Source organism: Aphelocoma coerulescens, chromosome 19 (assembly GCF_041296385.1).
Source record: "Aphelocoma coerulescens isolate FSJ_1873_10779 chromosome 19, UR_Acoe_1.0, whole genome shotgun sequence".
NCBI classification, from domain to species: Eukaryota; Metazoa; Chordata; class Aves; order Passeriformes; family Corvidae; genus Aphelocoma; species Aphelocoma coerulescens.
In genome coordinates, this window is record NC_091032.1 from 8,965,717 (window position 1) to 8,984,837 (window position 19,121).

Here is a 19,121-nt window from a genome sequence, read left to right on the forward strand (position 1 = left end):
GACCCCAAACACCCCGCTATGAAACTGGGAGAAGGAACTACAGGTGGCAAAAATAACACACAGACCTGCCAAACCCACAAGATAAGAATGAGAGAGGCACGATGATCAGCCTGGAAAGTGACAATCACAGACATTTCAGCATCCTCAGACAGCTGCTGGACTGGCCATGAGCTCAGGTTAATATTTGTATTAAGGAAAAGCTCTTGAGTTCAATTGGGATTAGACAACTGTTGTGTGAGGTGCTGTGCAAGCAAGCAGGGAACAAAAGCTCTTCTCAGGAGAGCATCCTCCTAAATGACAGTATTTGTATTATTACTACAAGAAATTGAAATTACGAACAGTATTCCCAGCACAACATCTCTGAACACAGAAATGCAGCTTCTCAGGGCTGTTGGGGGCATCAGTCTGTGGATAAAGTCAGTGCTAGCAACAAGTAATATGCAGGAAAAATTGATAGATGGTGACTTTTCTAAAATAAATCAACGTTTGATGGAGTTGTTGCATTAATTCAAAAGATAAAAAAATAAACTCTCAGGATGTAAATAAACACAGTGCTTTCCATGAACCTAATAACATGAAAGTAATGAGTTTGGAAAACAGATGTGGGAAAAGGCAAGGGAAGGCTACAATACACTCCACACAACCTGGGAAGGAATGATAAAAAAATTTACAAGCTGTTTTGAGTCCTGAATAAAAGGGGTAATCAAGGCAGGCTGGGCTCTGAGCGGGACGGGCACAGCATCCTGCAGCAGAGACTAAGCAGAACACCTCACCCTCCTGGACTGTGTGCCCAGGCTTTCCCGTGCTGCTGGAACTCCAGTTCCTGCCTAATTCCTGGTTTTGCAGTCCATAACTCACAGCACTTACTGTAAGGTCTTGTCACCCACTCTTTCCCCCTTATTTGTTTGATGTTTGACTTTGTGCTGGGGCAGAAACTGCTTGACAACCGGTGGGGCAGGAGGGGAAACTGGGAGAAAAACAAAAATCAACCCAAAATGCAATACAACATCCTGAAGAAAGATACCTCACTGCAAGAGAAAGACCCACAGAGATTATTTCCATGCTGCCCAGTGGCCTCTCTTGTTAATCATGATTTATGAAAACATCTAGGCAAGAGAGCCGTCGGTTCACGGAGGACGTTCCTCCGCACAAAGTGGTTCTCAAAATGGCACTGTGAGAAAACTCCCCTCTGCAGTTGTTTTACTTTTGCCTCTGAAAAGCTTTCAAATTGAACTGCTAAAGTTCAGCCAGCATCTAATTTTAACCGTGAGTTCCAGGAGAGAGTAAAGCTGGTGGGAAGATTACAGAGTTCCTTGAAGCTCTGACCTACAACAGGAAGAGAGTTGTCAGCCTTCATGTCTCTCACTCTAAATCCCAAGGGAAACAACACTGGCAGAATGTTTTATAACACGTTCCCACTGTAAAATTTTGTATTTGAGAAATATGATGCTTGCTCACTCCTTCTCCTAGACCTTTGGTGTGTCAGTAAAAACAGATGACCTTAAATGAGTAATTTTAGTTTTGCCTTTACACCGCAGTTTGGGTACTCAAGGTTCACAGGGCTCTGTTTACAAAATCAGAGAGAACTGATACTACACAAGAGCAACACATGCACCCACACCTTTAAAATATTAGCAAGGAGCTGGCAGCTTGTAGCAATGTAATAAGGCCTTTTTTCTGCCTTCTCAGGTTAACTCTATAACTCAAGAAATACCCCCACGGAAGGCTGCAATCTGGGATTTTCATAAGGAAGGCTGAAAGGCTTCTGTCAAAGGGCCAAAAAGCAGCATCTGCAAAAGAGCTCAGGAAAGAGAAATTAAAAATAAAATAATTGGATTATGATCTCTCAGCTAATGAAATCAGATATACTGTTTTTCTCCGAGTCAGGGGTTTTAGACAATGCACAGTGGTACAAGTCTGGATCCTTCCACATTGCTTCTGCTGCCCAAAGGATCACAATTTCAGGTGTTGCACAACATCAGGAAACAAACCAGGAATACTGCAAAGAAACTGAAAACGTTTTCATCCTGATGGTAATAAAGGTGTGGTGACAAATAACCAGGAACTGGGCAGGATATGAATAATAAATACGGGAAAACTGCTATTCCAGGAGCAGGTCTTTGAGTACACGGACAGCTGAAGGAATCCAGTCACCCTGGAGCAGCTTAAAAAACAGTTTTTCCCTTCTCCTTGCCTTTCCTCAGCTTTTCAGTCCCTGGGAATGATGCCCTGAGAGCTGAAGCCCAGGGAGGGGAAGCAGAGGAACCCCAGAGCCCCAAGCAAACCCACATTCCCTGGCTCCCAACGCAGCACTCGGGATCTGAGCACGGCCGGGTGGGAGCAGCGGCAGGAGCAGCTCCTGAACTTTCTCCTCTCCTCCATTCCTGCAGATAATGAAATCCAGAAACACCATTCTGGGACACAGTTGTTATAGACCTCGTGTTATCTGCTGCTGACCCTCAATTGAGACGTCTCTTAGTCAGGGATGATGATTTTTGAGCTCATGAATAATTAGTTTTGCTGGTTTTAAGGAAAAAAAAAAAAAAGGGTATCTTTTAATCAGAATCTAAATGAAAAAAAAATGCTAAAAGCTATTCCCCAACATCTGCCAGTCGAGCATAGATTTAGAAATAAAAATCAAGAGGTATAGACTCATCTCAGGGAATTATGTGTTCAAATCCTCATTTATGGAGATGAGAATGGAAGTGTTAACGTTCGGAGTCTTCTGCTGCATATCCGAGGCATTAGGGTGGCTTAATGAGTCACTGTCTGAAACCAAGAACAAGCTGAAGTTCCTCTCTCATATGCCCACACTGAATTTTGTGTATAATTACTCAGTTCTGAGTAAGAGCAATTTATTAGCTTTTCCCTTCAAACGGACGAGTTGCTAATGTACAACATGTTGCAAACAGCCAGGGCTCTTTCCAAGGAAAGGCCAGAGTTATTAGGGACCCAAGCACTGAATGGAACCATGCACTTTATTCCCCCTATTTCTCTATAAAAATATTTTTGAGGTGAACTTAGTGGCTGTGAAAAGCAGATTCTTCTAACCAGGGGATCAATTTCTAAGGGCAAAAGAGTGGTTTGAGAGCCCTGAAAACAGCCTGTACAAATGATCAGCATTTACTTATACAGTGAAATGAAGCACAGCCAAAGGACAGCTCTCACAAAGGAGTAACTGGAGAGCAATCGTGTTCCCTTTGCATTTAACATAAAATATACCATTGCAGCATTGCAGAAAAGTAAAGTTTCTCTGTTGTATTATTCTCCTTAACACAGAGCGGGCTGCCAGGGAAAAAGGGGGAAATGTGGACAGCACAGATACTGTAAGAAGGACACTGTGTGCTAGGTCAGCAGTGTATCCCATTTTGACCTTTTCCAAATAGAGAATAGCAATGAAAAAGTCCCCAGGAATGGCAGAAGTCACGATATCATGAACTAAACTAACTCCAGGCCAGTGCTGTTTTCCCTCATTCCAGGAAGAGAAAAATCAGGAAGACATTGCATAGAAGAAACACTTTGGGATGAGAATGAGAATTTGCAGGGTTCTGTGGAGAAGTTCTTGCAGTGGATAAAGCACACTGAGGGCAGGAGAGGAGCTCAAGCACCTGTTTGCCCTGGCAGCCTGTCCACATTGTCCACTATCCCAGGTTGCTCCAACCTGGCCTCGGACACTTCCAGGGATGGGGCAGCCACAGCTTCTCAGGGAACAATTCCTCCCGTACATCTGATCTAAATCTACCCTCCTTCAGCTCAAGGCCATTCCCCCTTGTCCTGTCACCGCCTGCCCCATTTAATACAGATCTTGGGACAATATCCTGGTGCTCCTCCACTCCTGCAGCGGGAGGTACAGCTGGCACAGGCCTGGGGAAGGCAGAGGATGAGGATGAGGAGGAGCAGTGGGACGAGGGCCGGCTCCGAGCCGTGCGCCCTCGGCAGCGGGACCGAGGCACCGCTCCATTCCCAGGCCTGTTTTATTTATCCATTTCTATTTTAATAAGCTGCCTGTTCCCTCGGCCCCGGCGTGCCTCCCTCCCCCCGGAGCCCTGGGTTATGTGAAAATGCGTGTGCCAAGCGGCGGGGGCGTGGTGGGGCTCCTGGCTCGCCGGGGCTCGCTCCTGACGTACTGTGTGGTCAAGGAGCCGGGACTGGGGGGCCTGAACGAGGGCCAAGCCTTGCACTTCAGCTTCCTGACCTGGCAGCCATTCAGAGAGACCCTGCTAAGTGCTATTTCCTAAATACACCAGCTTTTCATAACAATCTTACCACATTGCTTTCCTTTACAAGCTCTCTTAAAAGAGAACTGGACTCCTTCTGGTTAATCTACACAGACTGCATTTGGAAGCCATCAGAAACTGAACTGTAAACAAAACGTTATTAATGTGTTGTAATCTGCCCTCAATGTTCCAGATGAAAAGAAAATGTTTTATAGTTTTGGAGTATACATTTTAATTGCCTTTTAAGAGTGCATATACTTTTAGTGCTCTCTGTTATAAAATTGCAGTATCTGTTTCTTGATAACTGTTGAATGATCTCAGCTATTTTTATTAGGTTTTCTCCCCGACCCTGGTCCCCCCCCCTTCCTTAAGCTACCACCACTGGAAGGCTTTTCCAGACCGTTCCTGATACTAGACTGGCAAAAAGTTCCATGCCTAAGATAAACTCCATTATAAACAACTTCTTTACAACATCCTCTCGCTATAAAAACACTCGGATCTAGAAAATTAGTTCTTTAAATGAACTTAGGATCCAGTTACTTTCAGTAAAAATCTGAACTAAATAAGGGCTAAACTGAATTTTCCAGATTTTCAGCCCCTCCCTGCTTGGTTTGCTCTTGGTTGTGTCATGGCTGAAGGCGCTTGGCTAGGGAAGGGACACAGGAATTCAGCACTGGAGATGTCACAGCTGTCCCCAGAGCTGGCAGAAGGTGCCTGGCAGTGTCCTAGCCCACCAAATGAAGGTTGGTTCATGATAAGATCCTGCCTGAGCTGAAAGCCCCAAATTCCTCACAAAGCAATTCCCCCCTGGAAGTGTTGAGCAGAGTTCAGGAGGTTTTCTTGTGCTGTCTTCCCTCGAAGCAGACGCTGCCTTGTACAATAAGGGCTTTCAGTACTTCTGGGATAAATGGGAAAGGGATCAGAGTTACCTGGCAGGCTTTCCAGGTATCTCCTTACTAGAAAAGTACTTGGTAAAATAAATAGAAATCCAGGGTCATAAAACTCACCATGGGGTTTGTTGTTCGTTAAGCTGCAGTTTCAGAAGGTGAAGGGAACCCTTAAAATCCTCCATTTCGGGAAATATCAGGCATCTGGACATCACTGTTACCCTGTTTGTACCAACAAATATGCTAGGAAAGAACAGCTCAGCTATCCAATTTTAGCTGTGGACTCCTTAAATCCCAAATCCTGCTCTCCTGGCATTTGGTTCTTACACACCTCCACTATTAATTCCTTTTCAGGGTAATTAACTTTCTCAACAGCCCAAACTTCACCTCCAACTCCTCCTGTGATGTCTCTAACACTTCCCTAATACCTTTTTGACTCATATTACTTGATAGAACACAGGCCAGGATATTTTGCAGTGGGAACTGCATCCAGTGCCCAAAGAACAACCACTTTCCAGTGTTTTCCTCTTATACAATTAAAATATTTGAAGTGGCAAAGCCCCTCTCTCACGCTGGATTGGGATTCACATCATGCAAGTGAACTGCAGTTTATTGTTGCTCTTTCAAGTTCTTTTTATCTTCAGAATTATCAGCGCCCGTAATTTTTTTTTTTAATGTTGTTTTTAAAAACATTTTTCAGTATGCAGATGTGCTTGTGAAGATTAATGGACTGGGAACACTGAAATCTTGTATTAATCAACTACAAGGGAAGGCAACTGCTGAGTAAAATTTTCCATAGTGCTGCACACAGGAGTTTATCCAGAGAGCTCCTTGTCTTGGAGGAGCTTCTGTGAGTTCTGCACTGAGACCAGTCATGGGTGACTCTTCCTGAACTGTTCCCTGAGCACTGAACAAGCCACACTATGGGGAACCCTGTCCAGTGTTTATCACGGTCCCTGCTATCAAAAATAGCTGATTTGTTCCATGTGCCAGTTAATCTTTGGGCTTTTTGATGGGAACCATCCCTCCCTGAAGGATCATCACTCCCAAAGTGCAACTGCACACTGACCTCAGGCCATGGGGTGCAGAGCCACGAGAAACCCCAGCCTCAGGAATCAGCAAAGCTCTCCTCATAAGGATATTCCACCCCATCACCTGGCAGAGAGAGGCTCATCCCAGAGGGGAACAGAGCTGGGAAGGAGAGCCTGAGGGAGCTGGGGGGGCTCAGCCTGGAGAAAAGGAGGCTCAGGAGGGACCTTCTCACTCCACAACTCAGTGAAAGGAGGTTTGGGGCAAGGTGGGGTTCACCTCTTCTCTCAGGTAACAAGCAATGGGGTGAGAGGAAGTGGTCTCAAGCGGCACCAGGAGAGGTTTAGGTTGGATATTTGGGAATTCCTTCACTCTAAGGGCTGTCCAGCCTTGTCACAGCTGCCCAGGGCAGTGGTGGAGACGCCATCCCTGGAGGGATTTAACAGCTGTGTGGATGTGGCACTTGGGGACATGGGTTAGTGGTGGCCTTAGCAGCGCTGGGGAATGTTTGGACTCCATGATCTGAGAGGTATTTTCCAATTTAAATTATTCTATGGCTTTAAATGCTTTAAATATAGATTATATGGAGCTAAATTTGCTTTCTGTAGTAGGATAATGCAAAGAACCCAACCCCAAACCAGGGACTGAGGGCAGCGTGCGTGCACACATTTCATTAACGGATAGGTTAATTACCCCAATTTTGTTACTAATTGGATCAGCTTAAACCTGCTGCATAGGAAGTCTCTTGGCAGACACAAACATCACCATAATTACAAAAACAACTGGTTTCTCCAGTTACATAATTCCACCAATTAAGTAATTCCTCCACATGTAAAGCAAACCCAACCAAAGCCATTGGGGTAGTTTTGACTCATTTTCAGCAACGTGCTGCTTCCCAGTGCTTGGTGCCTACAAAATCCAGCACCATTCCTCATGGCAATCCTTTCCAAGGGCAGATCCATTCCTGCTGTGTGAATGGACTCGACGGAATTTGCCAGAGTGATGGGAAAACAAGTTCTGTGAGAAGGAAAACCCACCTAAGCTTTCAAGTGCAGCTTTTGGTATAAATCTCTGAGGTTTGGAAGGTTTGATCCCAGTTTGAGGGATACCACCACCCTTGCTTTGAGCCTTTCTCCCTGGGATTGCTACAAAGCAAAGATTTCCTGCAGCAGCACAAGGCTCCAAATAGTTTGGGATTTGCCAAAACCAGAGAGAGTTGGATATCTCACAAGAAAAGCTGGGTTTTACTGATCATGTTAAATAGTTTGTCAAGACAGACTGTGGTGAGTGATAAAGCTGCTGGCCTGTGATCAGTTCTCCTCTCACCAGCAGGTACTACTCAGGTCAACTGAAATTATTAAATCAACAGAAATTACTATCTGGAATAAATGTGAGTAAATTGTTTCTGATTCTATGAAAACAAAAGGCAAAACCAATTTTGTTTTTTACTTTTTAACTTCCTAAACAAAATAGAAATTCTGTAATTCTTTAGAAAATTAAAAACCACAAATAAATCTTTTTTTTTCATGACTGACATTTGCTATTCAAAGCTCAGGGACCTCCTCAGTAAGTATTTCCAAGGCTTGTGCTCCTGAAAAGTTGCCTGTTAATACTGATTGAACAGTTCCTATAGGCAGCAGGAGTCCTCAAGTGTTTCCTTCTAGAAAGAAACTGCTGAGCTTGATATGAAACCAACAAAAATTATATTTAGCTGCTCCCTGTACCACACAGTTTTATCTCCAGGGAGTTTCTGCCATCACATCTCTAATAGGAGATTTCATGTGAAGTTCTGGAAGTCAAATAATGTCCCACCTACCAATACATTAACAGAGATCAGAATTAGGAGTCTCCCTTCCCCTACATATAATAATACTGAATGTTCATCTGCTGAAAAAAAGCAGATAAATTAAAAACCATTGCAGTTTGTAAAAGAGCACAGCTTGGGAAATAACCTTTGGAGCCACTGGAAAAACTCAGAGTTCAATCAACTTTATTTCCAGTACAAAAGCAATTAGATTTTTCCCATCAGAAATCAGATGAAGTAGTAAATTAGGACTTGCTGGTGATGGGAATTCTTAACTTGTGGCATAAATAGAATTGCCTTATTATTATTTTCGGCTATGGCCATCTATCTAAACCTCCATTCCAAGAACAATTTGTGAGAAAAAAGCTGCATCACAGAGTTATCACAGATATCTACATTTAATTTGAGTTTTCCTCCTTCTTTTTAAGCAAAAGTTACTTTAATTAAGCTTTAAACAACAATCAACCCACAAGAACCAACAGACCTGGCTGCTGTTCCATTCGCCCAAGACTCCAACTGCACTGAGAAATCTGATTTAAACAACTCCCAAACCATCTGCATCCCTGCTATCCTCAGAAGGCTACAAATATTTTTGTGTGCTCAACCAGTGCTGAGAAATCAAAGTTGCCCAATGTCCTGGTTCCAGAAGGAGAAGTTCTTCCTTGAGCCACAGCCATGGAAAATGCAGAGTGTTGGATGCAAAGCCAACAGCTCCTGCTCCTTCCCAGGAGCCCACGGCACCCAAATCCCCCCTTCTGGAGCAGCCACCACTGGGAAGGTCACGTTGTAAAGCCACTCCATTAAAACAGTAATTCAAGAGTAAACATTAACTTGCAATTTTTCCTTAGGTCTTTCTTACTTCCAGTTGGTACCATTCCTCCCAGACCAAGCTGCACCTTATGGATCTGCACGTTTATCTTGATGAAAAATCTTTAACTTGTCAGTTTTCAAGGCAAGAACAGCCACGTCCTTCCATTCAGACAGACCCTGCTCCCTGTTCTCCCAGCTCCCACAGCATCGTGGCTGCAGCAATCACATGTTATCCATATTATTTGTCACTGACAGAAGTACACTGGGACAGGGAGAAACTGCCATGAGAAAGGAAATGAACTTTTCCACGCTTTAATGAATGGGAACTTTTATTCTGTATGAAGAAGACCAAAGATAAAACTCCAGGTACAGCCTGGTAAACATTATCTAGCAGGTGGGCTCTTGCAAACACTCTGGAGAGTCTTGATTGCTTGAATTTCAATCCTTATTCCTCACTAAGGTTTTCAGAAAATGCAAACAACAAACAATTTCTTAAAAAAGAAACCAATGCACAGAGCTGCATCAGGGAAAGCTGTCAACTGGCCCCACTCCATGGGAATTAATGCAAAGGCATTGATTTGTTCTAGGCTAATGATAAGGGCTCTTGGTTTAATTTTAGGAGAAGAACTTTCATTTTCTGACTGGCAACCAGAGCTATTTATTACACAACCAGAAAGCCAAAGTTCGGCTTTGCAAGTGACTAATCAAAGCCAAGCCCTCTCTGTAGGAGAGGAGGGAAAACAAGTCAGGAATGGTCAACAGCAGTTTGTTAAAATGAAACCCAACTTCTGCCTCACACCCCCTGCCTCCTGCCCACCCTGGAGCAGCTCCACCAGGATTTCAAGCCAGTACTGAAAATAGTTTTCCAGAGGAATGAAAATCACAGCAATTCCAGGGATCACCCAGATCCTACACGGAACACAAACCTTTTTCACAGCAACAGGAAACACAAAAAGAAGAGAAATTCAAATAAAACCACAGCAATGCTGTCAGAAAGACAACAGGAAGACAAGGGAGTTCAACAACAAATTGCTGCTGGTATTCTTGCTCCTTATCTCAGAGGAATCCTGGAGGATAATGAACATCCCCTCCAAGTGCCACAGCATCCACCCGAGTGCTGGCATGGATACATGAGCGTGGATACAACTGTTTATCCCATTTCCTGGCCCGGAATTGTGTGTCTGAGCACTAACTGTAATATTTGGCACTTAGTCCTCTGCGTTCAAAGAGTTAAGCTATGTCCTATAAAGATAAAAATCTCCACTTTTATTACTTTGTACGGCTCCTACCAAACGAGGATCCAGCTGTAATTATAACATTCCAAGCTCGGAAGGTGCCAAGTTTTACTAACTATAATTTAACTGGTCCAGCTGATGCAGTCCAAATTCTTGTTTGGATAATCAGCCTTTGTTTAAATATGGACTTTAAAAAAAAAAAAAAAAGGAAAGAAAGACAGAAAGAAAGAAAGCCCAGGCCAGCATTAGCCTCCAGGCATGTCATGTGAGCTGATTACCCTGCAGCAGTAGCAGACACTCATGCACAAGAGGAGGATTATTTTGCCAGAATTACTGTTACGGTAACACAGAATCAGAGCTTCTCTCCCCCCAGCCCCCACCCTTTTTCTTTTCTTCCTTTTTTTTTTTTTTTTCCTCCCCCCCTCCACAATTCACAAGTCTTCTTTCCAAGTTCAAATGAAGTTTAAAGGTGAAAAGGGCAAGAAAGTTTCATGACTGGCTGTTGAAAGAGGGAGAAATAACCAGGGTCTCCAAGTTTGCGTTTACTAAAAGCTCAACAATTTTGTATTTTGCTGCAATTCATAACTGCACAAATCCCTTTTGTTGGGTCTGTTTGGACTGAAATTAAACACTTGTTAATAATTTATAACTTAATATCATTAGAAAATAATAATAACTGTCAAGCAACTACAGTCAATACATAAAGCAAATTGAGTGGCTCGTTAGGTTATTTGTCAGAGCAACCATTTTTATATATTTTAGCTTATTTCTACTGCGAAGAGCGGTTAAAGAGCCACCCAGCTTGCTTGGAAATCATTTCTCCACCAGCTGGGAGCAATTCCCAAATTGCTGCACCTCACCCACATCCAAGTGATGCTGGCTCACTTTAAAAGCACTCCAGCCTGACTCCAGGAGGTGCCTTAAAAGTGCTGGAGGAGGGATGGCCAAAGTCCTTTGCTGCTCACTGACCAAAAATGCATCCCACACTGCCCATGCTTTGCTCTAAATTTGACATCTGCATGGAAGCAAAACAGTGGCCAACAAACCACCTGTCAAAATGAGGCATTTATGAAAAGAAAATTCTTAATTCTATTTGTTGGTCAAGGACCTGAGCTGCACAAAGCACAAGGGCCAGCACGAAGCTGGTGCTGCCTTCCCCAGAGCTGAGTGCAAACAGGAGAAATACTTGTGTGCATGTGAGGGATTTTGTGAAGTAAAACTCACTTGTAAAATGTCACAGGCTGTGGTTCTTCTTTGGAATCCACGAGTGTGGCTTTTTGGAAAAATAGATAGAAACAGAGAATCCCAGAACAGTTTGGGTTGGAAGGATCTTAAAGCTCATCCAGTTCCACCCCCTGCCAATGGGCAGGGACACCTTCCACTATCCCAGGGTGCTCCAAGCTCTGTCCAGCCTGGCCTTGGACACTTCCAGGGACGGGGCAGCCACAGCTTCTCTGGGAAACCTCTGCCAGAATTCTTTCCCAATATCCCATCCAACCCCACTCTCTTTCAGTTTGACATCAAAGCTCATCAGACATCTGACCTATTTTAACACTTTTCTCTCCGTGTGAGCACCTGTGGCAATTCTATTTTTGTTGCATATTAATCTGTGAAGTTGAAAACACAGCATTTAAGTATACTAAACAAGCAAGTTGGAAGTTCAGATTAAAAAAAATTAATCTGAGGCAGTCTGCCCTGATCCTGAGCTTGTGTAAACTGATTTAAGTCAGTGGTGCCAGAAGAACTGGCATGAGTCAGGGCTCTGCTCTTGTTTTCATCTATTTCTCTGATATGATTTCTAATGTACTTACTGAATAAGTCTTTTCTCCTTTTATTCCTTTCAAACTCCTTCTCCTTCTCTTGACTTTGTCTCTTCTGTCCCCTCTGCCTGCAGACTGAAAGCTGAACAGACACATCCAGAGAGAGCCATCTCCTCCCACCTTTTCCTCTCTCAGCTCTTCCCTTCCTCACCCTGTCCCGTTTTCTTCCCAGAATTTCTTGTCTTATATTCCTGGAATATTTCAAAGAAGCAGAGAAAGCTCCAAACATTGCAGGTTATTTACAGCACAACAGTTCTCAAAATATTATTTAATCTACTGAAGCTGAGGAGCTGCCCAGTGTCCTCATGTACAAACAGGCTTTGGGGTCCTTTAAAGTGACCATGCAAATAAAGAAGGCAATAAGAGAAATGGTATTTTATTCAATTTATTTTTAAAGTCTTCCATGCTTCTCCCTGATATCAAATGGTGCCTACAGAGGAACCAGAAGATTCCACTCTGATTAGTGACAGTAGGTCCTTATGAGTTGTAATTAACTTTTTTAATTCTTCAGTCATTAGTTAAATGTGGAAGGCTCCCTTTTTTTTGAGGGGAATGTTCACATTGGAAAAAATATAGGAATCGATAAAATTGATCTACAACATATTTTTACTTGAGAAAGGATTACAAGGTTGAATCTTAGCATTATATACTTAAAACCATTTCTTGTTCCACTGCCTTTACAGTTCCAAAAAAAATGTACATTTTGGAGACAAAGGCCTTTATCCTCTTAAGTGCTGTGGATTTCATGCCAATCTCCCAATATAAAGCAGACTTCAGACTTAGACCCAAGAGAAAGGGTCTCGGAAAGATTAGATTTTCCACCACAAAATAAAACCCTTGTGTGGGGAACCACACCAGCTCCAACACCTCCTTCCTCCTAAGGACTTGTCTGACAGGGAGAAACACCCCCAGCCCATCCCAGGCCCCCTCCTCCAAATGGAAGTGGTTTGATCATTCCTCTGCTCTTGTGCCAGCCAGTCTTAACACATGTAAAATTTCCAGAATTGTCCCATTTACCTGAATATCCACCGATTTTTTTAGGGTTTTTTAAAATTATTCTGTATTATTTTGCAACACAGAGTAAGTTTGCTCTTAATATTATTGTACAAAGTTAATTCTCACTGGTGATGGGAAATAGACCAACTCAGTGTAAGTGGCACATGAAGAACATAATGATGAAAAAGTCTTTTAAATCGGCACGATATTTTTAAGAGTTGCCATCAAAGGTGTGCACCTTTAATAGGAACAGTATATTATATGGAATTAATGATGCCAAGTACCTGGCAGCTCCATAAATACAAGAGCAAACTTTCTTAAACTACTCATGGGGTACAAAGGCATTTTATCAATCATCCCCATATTAGAAAACAGATTTTTCAGGATATTTCAAACTCCATTGCCAGTAACAAAGTAGGACAAGCAGGGAAAGGAGAGAAATGCAGATTCAATACAATGTAGCTGCTGAGGATTAAATTTTAACACCACCAAAGCCACACAGGAAAGAATGAATTCAAGAATCAGAAGATTAAAACTGCGTGTAGTCAGCTTGGGATTGGTGAGCTACAGATGGAAACTTTCTTGACAACACACAGTTTAAATTCTAGTTAGGATATTCTGAGATTAAATGCTCCTACGATTCTTGAGTACATCCCTTTTTTTCCTACTGGCTACTGTGATACAAAAGACATCTCCTGCAAACATAGAACTGGTAAAAAAAAAGTGCAAGTAAAAGCCATTTAGGTTTCCAGCAAAGACATCAAAGCAAACCAGCTAATGGACATCCAGGGTAGTCAAATCACTCCTGCAAAATCCATTAGTTACTAAAAGTTCTGGAGGGCTCAGTTTTTACAGTAAAACCTGTAAAAACTCAGTATCCAGTTTCTCTGTTGGGACACTGAGGTGTGAAGATCCAAACGATGCTGGAACTGAACTTGTATATTTGAACCTTTTGAACTCCAGCTGCCCTTCATAAATTACTTTACCACCGGCTTTAACACGTTCCTAACCCACCGTGCAAGAAAAGGGAGGAATCATTAAAAAAACCTGGAAATGGAACTGAACTTTCTAACACTTCCAGTGGAATTCACCTTGGTTCAAAAGACAAGCACCTATGGCAAGGCTGGGGGATGAGGAAAAGCTTCCAGATAGTGCAGTGAAATAACATCTGGTTTCACACTATGAAAACAGAGTGGCCAATCCCCCTCCCCAACCCCAAAGCCAGTGGAAGTGAATGGAAATGGCCCCATACAGGAACAGGCAGTTGCTCCTTTCCATCTGGAAACGCTGTCAGATGGAAGCAAATTCCACCAAATTCCCAACTGGTACAAGAACTTCATCTTGCACCTCAGAACGGGACGTGCTGCCCTGGATGGACACGACTTTGGGATGCAGAGGGTCCTCACCACACCCCATCCACAGGGAGACAGAGATTCACCCTTCCCTTGAGGGAAGCTCAAGTGTTTAGAGTTTAGAAACTAATCCAACTTCAAGGCAACGGCAATAAAGATTCTTAATTAATTTTAAGGTGAATTAAACTGCAGACAGCAGCTCAGGAGCTCAAACACAACGTTTCCTGCTTTCCATGGGAAATGAGCACAGGGAGCAGGTCCCTCCTCATTATTTTTCAGACTATCACTGTGTTTATAGACAGTCAGTCACTGGGATTTTGGGGGAAAATGAAGGCTTTAAATCCAGAAGAATGGAAAGGCTGGTTCCCAAACAGGACAGCATATTATCCTGACCAAACCAGATATTCCTTTCTCCTACCCCTTCCCTGCCTGCAGAGAGCTCAGCATCCAAAGCAGCAACACAGAATCCAAACCTCCACAGGAACTCTTCAGACCCAGTCCTGCCAGCATAAGGAGTTTCTTTGGGTACAGGAAAGTCACCAATTTTTTTATTTTCCATCTGAGATTTGTCATTTCCAAATGAGGAAGCTGCCCATCTTAGAGGAATGTGCTTTCAAGAGGTCACCTAATATAAAAATACTGCTTTTCTCTTTGGATTATGATGTTATCACATTATATCTGGACACTGCATTTCACTTTCTCTTTAAAATGATCTTGCTAAGCAGCAAAGGGACACAGCAGCTCCCATTTACAGGTCACCTCAGGTCTCCTGAACAAACTATGCCCCAGGGTTTTAGTGAAACTCAGGAATTCCAAAAGCAAAGCACATTGCCCTTAGCACACAAAATGCGTCTGATTCGCAGAATGACACAAATGTACAAGAAAAAAAAAGGATGTCTGATTATTTTTTGTAATGGATGGCTTTTAGATGGGCAGAACACACTTAGGCATTTCTTAAAGCCTCAAACCACGGGTGATTTCCAACAAAGGCCTTGTGTGAAGTGCTGCTTGCTTATCACAAAGACTTGGAAAAAGAATTTTTAGGGGTTGAACTCTGAGTTTTAACCCTGGACAAAGAATCAGATGCTGCCAAGTGTGTGCTCCTTAGTCCTGTGGTGCTGCCACAGCTCTTGAATCCTTCAGATTGATGAATTTGTGTGAAATTATTTGACATTTCAAAAGAAAATAAGTAAAAAAGGAAAATGACACAACTTTCTGAGTGAAGTCCATGGCACAGTTTGCCTGTTTAAGGAACAAGATACATGAAATCTTAATAAATGTGGGCTTGCAATTTATGGAATTACCACTTCCATTAATTACGACTCCTAGTGAGACATTACAGTGGACCACGTGGACAGTCCAACCCAGATGAATGAACACAGATGTTAAAAATCATCACTAGAGCTCACGTAACTTAACCTGTTTTACTTCCCACTTGCACGAAGAAAAACTTGTGGTTTCTCCTTCCCTCTCCCCCAGCACAGACTGGCTTTCTTTCCCTGGCTTCCCCGCTTGGAAATGAGCCACGGATCATTTACAGACTTCCGAGGTTTGGTGGGGCACTTTCTGAGGATCCCTTCAGAAAATGGGACCACATTTCAAAGCAGAGGGACGCAGGTAGGAGCCTTCAAAAAACAGGCCAGCAGCCAGAGTGGTCATCAGTAATTTTTGTTTAAATGTATTAACAACATAATTTAGAGCATTCACATAATCCAAGTATCCCCCCACCGTGGGCGGGGATCTGCAGCCGTTACATCTCATCAAACAGAGAGGATTCACATTTCTGACATTAAACAAACAGTAGACAAGGCCCCAAACCCAAATCACAGCAACAACCCCCCTTTGCCAAACCCAATCCCACAGAATTCAGGAAGCAGAGGTATATCCGAGCTCTTATCCCTGGGAGCTCAGTGGTTTGGGACTCCCAAGCAGCGTCAGTAGGTAAATGCCCAGGCTGATCTCCTCTAAGAGCCATGGCTTCATCTGCTGGGAGGCCTTACAAACCAGCAGAGATCAGTCCTGCCTGATGCAAATGTTAAGTCATAAGAATAACGTTACATAATGTACAACAAAATGTTAATTGACAAGGCTCAGGTCAAGGCCTGGATGTGCTACAATGCACCAGCCCCACGACGAGAGGGCACAAACGAACAAGAGAGTTCTCACAACACTTCTGCCTGTTAGGCCAGTTTTGGTTTATATATTTTGTTTCACTCATTGATAATCTTACAGACAAGGAAAACCATGCTGCTGGGGAAGGACTAAATCACACCAAAAGAGCTAAGGTTTTTAGATGAAACAAGAAGCTGATTACACATGCACTGAGTATACCAGTCACTAAGCGTTTCTGGATTGCAGGGATAAGATACTCTCTTTGCTTATTACTGCCTCCTTGATCCAAAGAGATTTAAGCAACTGTTTTCAATTAGATGTTTTTAAGCTAGTAAAACTACATCCATAAAGACATATTTATAGAACAACTTAAAACGAGAAGAATTAAAATGACTACAAAACTGATGAATTCCATTCCCCCACCAACCCCCTCCCCACCCCGAATCATTTACTGACCATTAACGAGCAAAAAGCACTGCAATTTTAAGAATTAATCCAGTGTTGCAAAATTAAATCAGATACACTAGGAGGGATAATGACAAACTGGTGGCTCCAGCGTTGTCAGTTTGCGGGTGATACAAGTTCAAGTCGTCTGTGCTAGTGGCCACTCTGTTGGAACAAACATGAACATAAAAGGGAACATTAAAAGTGCAGCAGCACCAATCAATTCTGTCACTGAGGATGCAGGCTCAGAAGTGGCACAGGGTAAATATTGCATTTTAGAAAGGAGCTGCCCAGTTCCAAGACTGCAAGACCTCAGCACACGGAAATAAAGGAAGCGGCAGCACTGGAAGTAAATGAGAGGGAGAGGATCCTCATTTCCCTCTAAATTCCAGAGCACAAGAGCCTGGCAGTGTGGCTTTGCCACACATGACTGCTTTCAGCCCCAGGAACCCTTGAGGAATATTCTGAGAGCTCCAGGAACAAAACCGAGCTTTGATAGTTCTCATCCAACAGCTGCTTAAACAAAATTTGCCTAAAACGCTCTGCAGCATGTGACTGGAAATATTTGCAGGATGAGTCGCCTCATCTCTGGCACTGGAGAACACAGAGCCATGGCAGAGGTTTGGGATGGCCAGAGCCACAAGCAGGGACACCCTCAGCTCTGCCAAAGCCATCACTGATCAGCTGCTCACTGACATCTCTATTTTATACCTGACTGGCCCATGCTGGAGCCAAAATAACTCATAAGGAAAGCCCCACTCCAGCCCTGCCCCCTCCTGCTGCTAAATCCATCTGAAGAAGCTCGAGGCATCCTAAATTTTATCTTCCCTAAACTTCCCTACAAGCTCAATTTGTTCCTACCTAAGCACATCATGAAAACACTTAAAAGCACATTAACAGTGGAGTGACTTGGAGATTCAAATACATCACTTAAACATACATATTTTATACATTTAATACCCTCCAGAATCAGGCCATAAATACAAATGGATGTTACAAACCATGACCCAGAGTCTCAGTCTGTCACTGTTGGCCTTGGCCTGGGCACCCGGGGTGATGCATGCTGTGCCCTGGACCTGGGAATCTCAGGGAAGCACAAGAGACATTTTGTTTGCCTTTTTTTTTTAAATTAAGGCCCTGCAGTTTACATTTGCTCCACGTGCTGAAGAAGCACATGCAACAGAAGGAAATTTTAGCAATTATTTTGTGTGATTGAACCTAGAGTTACACACAGGGTCTGTTTTTAAGGAAACTCTTCAGCCCTGAAGTAAGGAAGTGCCCTTTGGCTATGCAGCACCTTGCCTGTCCCCAGAAACGGGGGATAAAAACATATTTGGGAATAAAGGGAAGGAGTCAGGAAGGAGTGACATAACCTGTGCAATTACAGGCTGGTTTTTGTTCCATGATGTTCAAGAAACAGCTGCAGTGAGGAATTCATCCCTTAAATCTCTGCATTGACCCTGCACAGCCCAAACCTATTGGATAGGCAGATCCTCACACACCTACTGGAATCACTTCACGCATCCAGATGAGCCACAGGATCATCCAGGTTGGAAAGGACCTCCAGGATCATGGAGTCCAACCATAAGAGGCATAATTACATCTGACTCCCCCTTTTGAATTAATGTGTCTCTGACCCTCTGACTTCTAATTGGGTTTGATCATGTTTAGAATGTGTTAAGAAACAAGATTAAAAGCATTCCATTTTTGTTTATGGGAAATTCAGGAATGACCAGGCCAATCCAATGCCTTTTATTCACCAAGTGTCTTTCTGCAGAGTAAAGGATGGCTGGTGTGAGCAAAAGTTGCAGGATAAAAGGAAAAGCCAAGTTTCATACAATTATACCCAGATTGGCAGAGCAAATCTATGAGATAGAAGTGAACATAAAAGCAAGTGAAGTAACACGGACAGAGAGGCAGCAAACAACCTTGCCTAAGGCACAACACTAATGCCAGACTAACTTCAAAGCAGCCACTGAACCAGCACAGGTGACAAACAATCTGCATAAAAATAAGTCTAAAGCAGCACCGGCTCCTTTTCCTTCCCTTAGTCCCTTCTGCTCTTGCTCATTTAAACTCTTTTTTTAAATTTTAGACATGGAACAATGTATAGAAACAAGAATGCAGCATTTTGGCTACAAGTTTCCTCAAATAAACTCTGCTATGAGAAGCCCACCACATCAGAAGCTTTATTCTGCCTATTTCTTTTTGTTTTGTTAATTGTAATTTATAATGAACCTCTTCCCCAGTAAGCTGACTCAGGGAAAAACCACTCTGAAAGGCATCAGCTACTGATGAATTGTTTTTATTTATTAAGTTAGAGAAACAAAACCCACAGTGGTTCTCAGCGCTGCAACTTGCAGCAGAACCCACAAGCTTGGAGGCAGAAAGTGTGAAAGTCAGAGCTCTGCTCTG

The 19,121-nt window shown here is 43.0% G+C and overlaps 1 protein-coding gene across 14 annotated transcripts in view; it reads right to left on the reverse strand.

The window, feature by feature from the left end:
• The window catches only part of BCAS3 (BCAS3 microtubule associated cell migration factor), a 299,613-nt gene that overhangs the window by 82,086 nt on the left and 198,406 nt on the right, over nt 1-19,121 (reverse strand). The window contains exon 24 of one of the 14 annotated variants that reach the window (XM_069033178.1): nt 16,698-16,871. The exons of the other annotated variants lie outside the window; for them this stretch is intronic. Within the exon in view, the coding sequence (XP_068889279.1) occupies nt 16,846-16,871 (26 nt within the window). The 3' untranslated portion in view covers nt 16,698-16,845. Of the gene's footprint in view, nt 1-16,697; nt 16,872-19,121 lie in introns of those variants that run through there. 14 annotated transcript variants of the gene reach the window in all.